General features: G+C 52.7%; 2 protein-coding genes across 11 annotated transcripts in view; one reads left to right on the forward strand and one right to left on the reverse strand.

The window, feature by feature from the left end:
* NEK6 (NIMA related kinase 6) overlaps positions 1-12,360 on the reverse strand; it is a 984,684-nt gene that overhangs the window by 944,344 nt on the left and 27,980 nt on the right. The window lies entirely within an intron of this gene.
* The window catches only part of DENND1A (DENN domain containing 1A), a 547,088-nt gene that overhangs the window by 511,079 nt on the left and 23,649 nt on the right, over positions 1-12,360 (forward strand). For 5 of the 10 annotated variants that reach the window (XM_050760580.1, XM_050760572.1, XM_050760573.1 and 2 more), the window contains 2 exons: positions 4,511-4,564; positions 11,631-11,719. In XM_050760580.1, the coding sequence (XP_050616537.1) occupies positions 4,511-4,564; positions 11,631-11,719 (143 nt within the window). The remainder of the gene's footprint in view (positions 1-4,510; positions 4,565-11,630; positions 11,720-12,360) is intronic. The other 5 variants (XM_050760581.1, XM_050760574.1, XM_050760579.1 and 2 more) reach the window with 1 other exon arrangement.

Consider the following 12,360-nt stretch of genomic DNA (forward strand, 5'->3'; position numbering starts at 1 on the left):
CCCAGCCCTGGGCTATGGGCCGGGGACGCGGAGAACCAGAGCGGAGTCAGGTGGAAGAGGAACCGCTCCAGCCTCAGAGTAACTTTCCCTGAGTCCTGGCCAGCTCTGCCGTCTTCTCGGGCCTCACACCACACTGTTGTAGTCCCTACATTCAGCTAGTGCTGGCTTCAGCTTCCAGAGCACCAGGGCCACTCTCTGGAAGACGGCATGCTTTTCTGAGTTGATCCTTTCCTAGCTCATCTCCTTACCCCCTCTTCCCACCCAAATCACTACCACTCACCTCCTCCGGCGTTTAATGGCCTCCAGAGTACTCGTCCCCCATCTGTGTCCCCAGCTGGGGACACCCCAGCTTATTTGGGAAACTGCAACCACCATGGCCAATGGCCCTGCCACGCCCTGTCTGGGAAGCAGAGGCCTCCCCCGGCAGCGTGTCCACTGTGCCCCTGGCCCTGCGTGAAGTGCCATCAGATGCCCCACATCCCTGCAGCAGGGCCCTCGTGACTGTGCTCACAGATGAGGACACTGAGACCCAGGGAAGTCACTTGCTTGCCAAAGTCACTCAGCAAACCAGCTAGGCCTGGAGCCCCTGCAGTGGGAGCAGGAGGGCCCTGCACACATCACATGTTCTAGTGTCCGAAATCTGAGACTGCCTCCCATGAGATTACTGTCTAATCCACTGGTGACAGTCCAGCTGCTCACCTGTCCCCAGCCTCAGCTCTGGTCCCCAGGGCCTGCACACTCCTGGCAGGGCATCCTGATAATTAGTGCAGCCCTCCCCTTCTCCCTCCCCCCAGCCCCAGGGTGGGCGGGGGGGTCTTTAATGCATAGCCCCTGGGAGTTCACCCTTCTCTTCCTGGTGGCCACCCCATAGGAGGTGTCCCCGTCCTATGCTCCAGCATCAGAACAAGCCCAGGATCCATGAGTGCAGCCCCCTGTCCCTGTGCGTTTCCTCTGGTGATAGGATCCCTTCGTGCCACCAACCGACAGGGAAAACTCCCCGAGTGTCAGAAGCGGCAGCGTGGCTTCCTGTTCTTGGTTGCCGTGGTTGGGTTTTATCTGTCTGGGTGCGCCAGGACATCTGTACCACATTACTCTTTCTTGGCATCATTACACCCCCGCCTGGCTGACTCTGCTAACTTCTAGGATGGGTGTGGTCAAGAGGCTGCCTTCTTCCCACCATTTATCAATTCAGTTGCAAAAGAACCAGCACTTCCTGATGGCAAGCAAAAGAAAATAAGTTAATAAGAATCTGGAGAATGGACATTTGGTGTGTTTTTACATGTGCCAGGAAGTTTAAGCCAAAAATAATTTGCTGAGCACCTTTTAGGTATCAAGTAGTCTACTAGACCCTGTGGTAAACAGAGCAGTGAGTGAGCTGATAGACAGCCGATGTGCTGTGGATGTTGAGGCGGGGTTTCACCAGAGATGAGATTGCCGAGGTGGCTGGTGGAGCCCTGAATCTGGAGGGCTTTGAACGCTTCAGACAGCATTTGCCAGGGGATATTCATGGGTGTTATAGGGAAAGCAAGTCTGTGTTCAAATAAAGTTGCGAAATAGGACTTTTTGAAAAAGAGTTAATAGGTTTTTGCCTGGTTTGGGTGGGTTTTTTTCTTGCAAGACTCGCTAGCCTTTGCTATGCTAACAGGCATTGTGAATCCCCGAAAGGAGCAAGACAGAAGACAGCGTTTCTCAGATTTGCCTGACTGGGGAACCTCCTTTTTTCCCTTCATACAATGCATCTCCCAGGATGGCGTTTCTCAGCAGACACCCTGTGAGATGCCGGCCTTCCGCTGAGATGATTTCAGCTGCCAAGTGCCAAGATTGGGTGGGCATTTTTTTTTAAGTACACTCTGGAAACAAATGTAGGCGATGGACTGGGAGGGGGAGAGGCTGGAGGCAGGGAAACCTGCTGATGGTAATGGTTGCTAATGTCTGTTGGCGGCACTGTGCAAAGAACCTGACGTCCATCATCTCGTTGAATCTTCCTAACAGCGCACTCAGGTAGGCGGTGCTGTTACCTGCACTTCACAGATGAGGACAGTAAGGCTTGGAATGGTCAAATCGTGGGCCTGGAGTAACCCAGGGAGTAAATGGGAGAACTGGGGTTCTGTCTAAAACTGTCTGACCCCAGAGGCTGCCTCCTGAGCACTCTGCTGCACCGACACCCAGCAGGAATGGAAATAGCCCAGGCCAGAGGTGACAAGCAGTGAGGACAGCGGGGCGGGAGAAGATGGTTCCCCCGAAGTAGAAAGGCCAAGCATAAGAGAAGCAGTACTGGGGGGAGTGGTGTAGGAGAGCGGGGTGTCTACACAGAGGGTAGCAGCCTGTGCACCAGTGTGGGGGGCTGGGCTCCCCTCTCCCTGATCACCTCTTCCTCTTGATGAACAGTGTGAATCGAGGGGTGGGGGGCTGTTCCCCTTTACCCCACACACTTCCTGTAAGCCATGAAGGGGAAAAAGCGTGGCGACCTTGCCCATCCCTAGGCAGCACCCCCAACTCCCCGGTAGCCACCAGCTGAAGAAGGGTCACCAAGCGTGGGTTGGCCCTCATGCCCAGCTAATGGCATAGGATCTGGGAAGCCGCAGTGTCATTCTATCCCAACGTGTTCTCCATGTGCCACCAGGGAATCCTCCACCAAGTCCCTGGGCCCACTTTCCCCTCAGGCTGCCCCGACAAGTTCCGTGCAGGGCACCAGGGGCCCAGGGACAACTGGGACACAGGGGAACCCTCCACTAAGTCCCTGGGCCCTCTTTCCCCTTGAGCTACCCCGAGAGGTTCCATGCAGGGCACCAGGGACCCAGGGACAACTGGGACACAGGCCCTGCCCTCTAGGAGTAGTGGGGCAGGTTCAGAAAACAAGTTCTAAGGCAGATTTGAGATCTGAAGCGTCACTCCCACTCAGTAGAGCCCTATATCAGTGCTGTCCAAGGAAAACATAATGGGAGCTTCATACAGGAGACACATGTGGAATTCTGAATGTGAAACATAAGCAGATGAAATTGATTTTAGTATTATGAACCTAATATATCCAAAATATTATCATTTCAACATGTAATCAATCTAAAAGTTATTACTGAGGCGTCTGACATTCTTTCCTCGTGCTGAGTCTCTGAAGTCCAGTGTTTTGCATTTACAGCACATCTTTTTTTGTTTTGTTTTGTTTTGAGACAGAGTCTCGCTCTGTCACCCAGGCTGGAGTGCAATGGCACGATCTCGGCTCACTGCAACCTCCGCCTTCCGGGTTCAAGCGATTCTTCCACCCCAGCTTCCCGAGTAGCTGGGATTACAGGCGTGCACCATCATGCCCGGCTAATTTTTGTATTTTTATATAGATGGGGTTGGCCAGGCTGGTCTTGAACTCCTGACCTCAGGTGGTCCGCCCGCCTCGGCCTCCCAAAGTGCTGGGATTTAGAGCACATCTTAACGTGGACCGGCCACGTGGGACATTGGCTCCTGTTTTGGCTGAGGCAAGTCTGGATTGTGTCCAGTTAGATGTATCTTTGTGATGTATCTTGTTAGATGTATCAGAAAGATACGTCTAACCTGAGTGATACATTCCGACCTGAGTGATGGAATGGGCAGAAAATAACCGGAAGCCTCCTGGGGATTGCTGTGGGTCCACGGCCTGGGTCTCGCGTGAATTTTCACTTTCCTTACTCGGCCTCCCTGTCTCCCACGCATGTGAGAGCATCAAGACAGGCAGGCTGTTGAAAGGACACTGCTGGGCTTTCAAGATAAAGGGTTTGAGCGGAGAGCTGAGAAGTCTGTGCTCTACCGGTTTTGATTCAAATCCTGATTTCAGAAGCCAATCATTTTGTACAAATTGTATTTGTTCATCAGACATTTGTTGAGCAGATTTTTTCCCCAAGTACCACAGAGCCTGCAGGCACAGGGATGAGCCCCCTTGGAGACGGACCTGTAAAAGGTTCCGTGGCCGCAGGGGTGAGGGACCACATAGCAGGAGGCACGAGGCAGCATCCGACCTGACGGGCTCTTAAAGGACAGGCACACGTTTGCCAGGCCAGTCTGGCTGGAGCAGCTCATTCCACCTGGAGGGCAGGCAGGAAACAAGGCATGGGTGAAGGCTGAGAAAGGTCTGTGTGGGGCACAGTGGGATCATGGTCTTGGGGGACATGCAGTGCCAGCCCCGAGCCTTGAGCGGGCGCCCAAGGACAGGACAGGGCGTGAGAGGTCTGGAGAGGAGGTGGGCTGGCCCTATTGCACCTGGGAAGGGCCCCCAGCCTGTGTGGAGCATAGTGGAGGGCGGAGCTGGGGGCCCTGTTGGGAAATGATTGCAGTAACCAGGCTGGAAACAAGGCTAGAAGGAAAGAATGAGCAGGGGAGATGGCTTCAGAAGGTGGACAGTGGGGGTGAGGCGGGAGGCGTCGAGGATGGCCCTCTGGCTCTGGCTCTGGCTTGGGTGACTGGGTGCCTTCCCCCCGGCCGTGTGTAGAAATGCATTGAGCCTTCTCAGTGCGTCCTGATGTTTTAAGTTTCCACTTTAATGCAGCTGCAGAGACTGCGTCCCACCCGACCGCCTCCCAAGATACAGCGCTCGAGGCCCGTGAGTAACCGGTGGTTCTGCCCTCCCCACCTAACACTGCCTGAGCCATTCTCCCCTCAGCCTGACTAAACCTCCAGAGTTTGGACCCTCCTGCCTGGCAAAAGAAAACTGGGAATTGGGTTTTTCAGCTTCCCTCTCTGTGTGGCATGAACTTGAGCTTGCATTTTCTGGGCTTCTCTCGCTTTTTTGTGAATAAGTTTGGTGATTTGCAGATCAGAGCCATAGGTAGCAAGGGGGCCACTGTGTGGTGTGTGTGCTGTGTATGCATCCTTTGAGCAAGCCTCACAGGGTGAGCAAGGGGTTGAAAACCTTCCTCCATACCCCTGTTCCTCACAAAGGAAGCAGAAGTCCGGGGACAAGGGTCTCATTCCTGCCAGATCTGGGTCTGGAAATGCATTTGTACCTTCCCATGGGTAGAGGCTATGTCCAGAGAGTACAGAACCCGCTCATATGGAGACAGGTACCGCTCCCCTGCCAGGCCTTCCCTGGAGATCCACCTTCCCATGTAAAGTGCCAGGTGAGGGGAGTGGTGGTGCACGCCTCTAGTCCTAGCTACTCAGGAGGCTAAGATGGGAGGATCACTTGAGCCCAGGAGGTTGAGGCTACAGTGAGCTATGATTGTGTCACTGCACTCCAGCCTGGGTGACAGAGCAAGACCCTGTCTTTTTTTTAAAAAAAAAAAAGCCAAGTAAGGATGGAGAAGCAGGACAACATGTGATAAAGCCACCGTCACCTGGGAATGGGGTGGGAGGTGAGAGAGATCTGTCCATGGAAAAAGATTGGGTCTGGGTCCCGTGTTAAGCATCAGTGGAGCCGTTTTCCATGGTAGGTCAGATTTCGGCCTTGCTGAGCCATGCGAACTTTGGCAGGTGCTTTGAAAGTGGGAAACCTTCCAGGACCTTTAGGTGAGGGCTGTTTACCAAGAGAAAAGTTTCTCCATCTACCATTCAGTGTGGCCACCACTCTGTGGCCAACCAGAGAGTACCCCACAACCCAGTGTCCTAGCCCTCCCACCCTCTGCAATGCACATGTTCAAATCCATCTTGTGAAGGCCAAGAGGCTGGGGCATGCAGGTGAGCAGGTGGATTGTGTCTGTTCACCTGGGGAGATGCACCCAGCATCCACCGGGTAGCTGCCCTCTGGGTGGATGTTGGCCATTCTGTGGCATAGGTTTCCTTTCCTTCCCTTACCTGCTGTGGGTGGGAATTAGAGGGCTAGAGGGGAGGCCTGGGGGACTTAGATACCTTCCCCTATGACCGTCGTGAGTCCACACTCCCAGCCACATGTGACAATGGATCCATCGCATATCCCCAATCACACTGTGGTTGGCCCAAAACCCCATCAGCACAGCTGGCAAGGAGCTAGAATATGTCTGCTCACTGTCACTGGAAAGAAGACAGAAGCAGCAACAAGAAACTGCTTTGGGGGACAGGAGGCCCCTTCTAAGCAACCTTGTGTGACTAGTGAGAGTTTCAGTATAGTCCTTAACAGCACGGATTTGGGAGGCCGACAGAGCTAGGCTTGAATGCTAAAGTCGTGTGACTCTGGCAAGCACTGAAGCTCTCTGAGTCTGATTTCACCTCCGGGGCTGTGCCCTCATTGCTAGAGGGGTTTCATGAGAAGGAAAGTGGATGACATTTGTAGAACACACACAGTAACAGTTCTTTTTTTTTTTTTTATTTTTTTCTTTGAGACGGAGTCTCACCCAGGCTGGAGTGCAGTGGCGTGATCTTGGCTTATTCACACCATTCTCCTGCCTCAGCCTCCCAAGTAGCTGGGACTACAGGTGCCCGCCACCACGTCCAGCTAATTTTTTTGTATTTTTAGTAGAGACGGGGTTTCACCGTATTAGCCAGGATGGTCTCAATCTCCTGACCTTGTGATCCGCCCGCCTCGGCCTGCCAAAGTGCTGAGATTACAGGTGTGAACCACCATGCCTGGACAACGGTTCTTATTCTTAACAGGTTTTTGCATCTTACAGCTTCTAAGGAACGGCCCAGTTTATTAATAACCATCACTTGCCTAGGATTTTATAGTCAGCAAATCATTCTTAGGTACCTCATCCCAGCTGCGCCTCACAGTAGCTCAGTGAAGTAGGCACTGTCACCACCCTGTTTAGCAGTGAGCAAACTGATGCTTGGTAACTTAACCCAGGTTCCTCAACTGCAAATAAGGTCATCTGGACTCTAGAACCTGTAGTCTTGCCAGTATTCCAAGCTCTCTGGACCCTCCGTCTTCTGCTTGGGACCAGAAGAGTTTCAGCTTTCAGTTTGTTTCGGATTTTAGAATATTTGCATGATACTTCCTGGTCGTGTGCCCCTAATCCAAAATCCAGAATCCTCCAGTGAGCGTTTCCTTTAGCATCATGTTGGGGCTCAAGAAGTCTTGGATTTTGGCGTGTTTCAGATCTCTGATTTTCAGATTAGGGATGCTCAATCTATATAAAATGCTGGGAGAAGGAAAAAAAAAATTCAGTGAAGAAAAAACGTAATGAGTAGCGGCTGAACTGTCTGCGGAATCTCCAGTGCCATGTTAGGTCTGGCAGAGACACAGAGGAGAAGAGAATTAATATTCATTGAGCACCTTTTCTGGTGCCTAGGACTGTGCTGGGCACTTGTGTCATTACTGTCTCATTTGTCCAGCCCAGAGCAGGCAGATGCCATCTCCCTAATTTGTAGCCAACACCACAGGGATGATGACAGGCCTGATGATAAGTCCTGCCTTTGAGCCCAGCTCGCCTCTCTCCACTGTCTCTTTGTTTTCTACCAAACAGCCTCCCCTTAAGCCAAAGTCAGCAGCAGGTAGCTCTCAGTGTTCCCCTTTGAGGCTTGGCATCCAAGGCGGGCACAGAATCTTGAAAGTCATGATTCAGGCCGGGCCTGGCACGGTGGCTCAAGCCTGTAATCCCAGCACTTTGGGAGGCCGAGACGGGCGGATCACGAGGTCAGGAGATCGAGACCATCCTGGCTAACACGGTGAAACCCCATCTCTACTAAAAAAATATAAAAAACTAGCCGGGCGCGGTGGCGGCGCCTGTAGTCCCAGCTACTCGGGAGGCTGAGGCAGGAGAATGGCGTAAACCCGGGAGGCGGAGCTTGCAGTGAGCTGAGATCCGGCCACTGCACTCCAGCCTAGGGACAGAGCGAGACTCCGTCTCAAAAAAAAAAAAAAAAAGAAAGTCATGATTCAGGGAAGGATCACTCCCCTTGGAAGAGTTCAAGTATTGGAGACAGCAACAGTGGACTCTGTGTTTTCTCACCGGTGTGGGGATCTGTGCAGATTGGGGGGTGGGCCGCCACATCCATTGGCAACCGAGGACTCGGGAGACAGACGCTGTGAGAGACACTGAGTAGCAGCTGCCTCAGGCTCTGAGCTAATGCAGGAGGTGACTAGCCTGGTGCTAGCTTTGGCCGAACCTCCTGGATTGATGGCATGCCGAATAGGCGGGATGCCTGGGAGAACCAGCTCTCCTAGCCTTGGAAGTCAGAGAGGCCTGCCCTGGTTTGAATTACAGCTTGGCCACTTCCTGGCTGTGCGACCTTAGGCAGGATCCTCACCTTCTCTGAGCCTTAGTTTCATCATCTGTAAAATGGGTTTAACAATAGAGGTTGTGTATGTATAGCGCCTGGCACGGTCCCTGGCATGTCCCCCAAACTTATTCTGCCAAGCGGCAGCACTAAGAGACCAATTTGGGAGTCACAGAAGGTTTATGCTTTCTGGGCCCCTAAGGACCATTTACTCTACGTGCATTTATGCAAGCATTTCCAGTGGACCCTGCTACAGACTAGGTGGGAACCGGGGAGACTCAGCATATAGAACCCCCTGAGGGCCTCGAAGAGGACAGCCTGCCAAGCTCCCATGTCAGGAGCCATCAGCCTCCAGTGTGGCTTTGCTGGGTCACGTAGCCACAAACGTTCAGGACAGAAGTGCAGCCGTTGGCCCGGGGTAGCAGGGGCGGGGGAGGCTCTAGCCATTCAGCCTTTCTGGAAGGAGCTTTGTAGCCTGGCACCTGTGGCTGGAGTTCAGATGTTACCCGAGGATTTGGGCTTTCTTTTTAAAAACAAGAAAAAGGAAAGAGCAGAAGAAAACCATGCCAGCGCCTCCTGGACGAAGGGAGAGGCAGACTGCCGTCGGCCTGCGTGTGAAGCGCTTTATAAGCTCTGTATTTATTATTTCTTGCTCACCATTAAAATCAAATGTACTCAGTGCTTTTGTATTCAATACACATTTAACCCTGCCGACTTAGATTTCTCAGGTTTTAAATCCAGTGGGGAATTGGCTGGCTTCCCAAGTTTCCCCTCCAGTCCCCCTTGAACAGAGCTGGAAATCTCTGTTTAGCATTTTCTCCCCTGGCGCGGCTGGGATCCTCACACTGGTGGGGCCAGTCACTGTTGTGTGTGCCTGTGGGTTTCTTCCTTCATCCCCCATACCCACCCTTCCTAAGCACCCCAGAAAGATGGGTGTGATGGCTGAAATATGACAAGACTTGTCTGCATAGTCTGTGATTCAGGCTTCATTAATAAACCATTTTGTCTGTATGTGTCTGTGCCTGGTTGTGGCCCGCCGCCATGCACGTGCGAGGGTGCGTGTGCGTGAGTGTGTGATTCATACATGTGCCTTCACCTCTTGCGCGTGCCTCTGTGAGTGTGCATTTCTGAGATAGTGTTTACGTGGAAGTCTGGAGGCCTCAGTATATCTCGGGATGGTCATGTCTGTGAGTGTAATTTTGTGTCTGGCTTGTCCACACCAGTCAGGTGTGTGTAACTCTGGGTAGGTCAGTAGCTGTGCTGGTGACCAACCGCCTCTGGGTCTGGTGTCTTTCTCTCCCTCCCCAGCCTCCGCGGCTCCGGCTCTGTGCTCCCCACCCCCGCCCCTCCCCCACTGCTCTGTCTGTTTTATCATCCCTAATGAAGCAGTCTCCTCCACCGATCCCGCTGATTGCCAACCCATTCCTTTTGTTTGTTGGCGCTGAGCCATTCAGCGGCACTCTGACAGCTCAGCTCGTCTAATTAGCTCTGTTGTTCTTTTTCCCCATGTTTCACCACGTTGCAAGTTCAGTTGAAGTTGCCACAAACTTAATCCCCCCATTTCAGCCACAAGTTCACATTCTTAACCCGCCTTTATTGTAGCAAGGAGCAGCCCTGTGCAAGGACGAGCTGACAGGCCTTAAAGTCTGACCTTTCCTGAAAGCTCTGCCCCAGGGCCCCCCGGGGCAGGGGCAGAACTGCTCCTTCACCCTCCCCACACTCCCGCCTTTTGTGGGGAGAAGTTGGGGGTGGGGATCATTCCAGCCAGGTGACCCTGTTGACCAGCTGCCAGAGCTGGGGAAACCAGTTCAGAGTTAGAAGAGGTGCGGGGATATCCACTTGTTTATTCAGCACATGTTGCCTGAATGTGAGCTGTGTGGCAGGCACAGTTCTAATCACGATGATACTAGCAACGTCATTATGCACTTCTCAGATTCCGAGCAGCAATGTTCACTTGTTCCTAAAAATCTTGCTGAGCGACCATGACACCCAAGGCAGTCCACAGAATGCGAGGCAGGGATAAGAGAATCCTAAAACTCATCTTCTAACTCAGAGACACCCACTCTTCGTCTTCCTTTTGTTGTTGACAAGAAGGGACATCCAGGTCACAGAGGAGCAGGATGAACATTTATTGAGCCCCCACTGTGTACCAGACCCCCCCATGTGGGGACTTTCCCTGTATCCGGTCTTCACAATCACCCCATAGACGAAGACAGCCAGTTTGGTGGAATGCATTTGGTGTTTACCACATCCCTGATCTGCCAAACCAGTCTGAGATCAGACTGGCCACTCCATAGGAAAAACTTTGGTTAGATCACACGTGCACAGACCTGAGGGCTTGATGAGACTCCATAAAAACTTGTCTTTTATGCAGCCAGCTTCTGTCATCTGTGTTCCTAAGCCATTGTGCCGTGTCACCCACAAGCTTCTGGGGGGCGGGAGGTGTGATGTTCAGGAGAAGGGGCGGGCAGGAAATGGAGTGTGTGCCTGCTGTCCTTCCCTGTCTTGTCCTGGAAACTCAGCAGCTGTGGCATCCCATCCGTGGAGAAAGCAAGCCCCCTGCCCCGGCAGGCTTGGTGGTTTTTATCGGCAATGAAATTCAGAGATAGACTTTCTCAGCTTAGCTCTCAACCCATCCCTCTCAGCCACTGGGAGTGTACGGAGATGGCCGTGCCAAATTAAAGTCGTGGAATGTCGATTGGACCAAATGAGTATACTTCTAAGGGCACCTACAAATTCTCAGCCTAACATCCATCACGGGCTCTGGCAGGGGATGAGGGTGCCTTTCTCTGTGGGCCCTCATCTTGGTTTTCAGACGCAGTAGGTACGAAAAACCCATCCCGCTGTTGCAGCAGCAGCTGTGGAGTTAGGAAGCTGGGTCCTTCCTGATGTACCCGCTGGAGGCCCTCCCACTAGGTCTGCTCAGTGCATGTAGCTACGCAAGATGGGCAGCATCCAGGCTGAACTCTGCTGGGAGGACCGGCACGGGGATGCCCTGGGAAACAGAAAGACGATTTGTAGTGGCACTCTCTCATGCCTCTCTTATTTAGAGAGGAAAATAAGCACCCTGTGATTCTGTTGTAAAAAGAGCAAACTAAGCATGTGCACCCTAAAAACAGGTGTGAGCACAACCTTTTCTTTCTACAAAACCAGCTTCTGGGCGTCAGAGGAAGATGAGAAGGAATTGTCATTGATAAGGGACTCTTGGTTCTGGGTCCTATGTAGACATCATCTCATTGGACCCTCACTGCAGCCCTGCAAGGAAGCCAATGGAACTATCCTCATCTTGCAGATGAAGAAACCGAGCTTTCCAGGAGCACCTTTCTGATTTAAATAGACCACAGAATTCCAGTTAATGTGTCTATCTGCTGCCTATTAGATGGTGATGCTTCTGTGATAGGCTGGGCTATTGTAGCCTGTAGCTTTGAAATTTCCTAAACATTTTTGGGGGGTGGGGGTGTTTATCCAAATCTTCAGAATGTTCCTGTATGGCTTTTCCAACTCACTCCTTCTTGGGGTCTCCCCCTGTACTCCTCTAGGTGCGCCCACCTCGTCCTCATGTTGTTAAGAGACCAAAGAGCAACATCACAGTGGAAGGCCGGAGGACGTCTGTGCCGAGCCCTGAGCAGTGAGTATCGCACCTCTCCCCTCTGTCTGCAAGAACCCTCTGTCTGTGGGGCCAGCACTTTGTGGAGCTCCAGCGTGTAGCCCTGGCCTTTGTGAGGCTTCCCTGGGGCCCCCAGTGGGTGTTTCACAAAGGGGTCATTCAGCGAACAAGGCTTGATCTCTTACTCGGTCTGGTTGTCACACCAGCGGGAGGCCCCAGAGGCCAGGGAGCCAGGCACTTGGGCTGGATTTCGAGTGGTGGGGTCCAAAGCGTACTTGGCTGGGTTCAGAAGAAGGTCCTAGGCCTCTTGTGCTGAACATACCGAGTCAGTAGGTGAGGGTTAGAACCTGGTGAAGGAGGCCAAGTGTTGAACTGGGTCCACCCACCTTCCTAGGCCTCCATGGCCGAGATCTGTACACAGGACTGCCCTTATCCACTGCCCCAGCCCCACCAGGACCCTTTGCCCACCTGTGCTGGAGCATTTATGTTACTGTGGTTTTTCTTTTTTTTTTTTTTTTTTTTGAGACAGAGTCTTGCTCTGTCGCCCAGGCTGGAGTGCAGTGGCCGGATCTCAGCTCACTGCAAGCTCCGCCTCCCGGGTTCACGCCATTCTCCTGCCTCAGCCTCCCAAGTAGCTGGGACTACAGGCGCCCGCCACCTCG

The sequence above is a fragment of the Macaca thibetana genome, chromosome 15, assembly GCF_024542745.1.
Source record: "Macaca thibetana thibetana isolate TM-01 chromosome 15, ASM2454274v1, whole genome shotgun sequence".
In the NCBI taxonomy this organism is placed as follows: Eukaryota; Metazoa; Chordata; class Mammalia; order Primates; family Cercopithecidae; genus Macaca; species Macaca thibetana.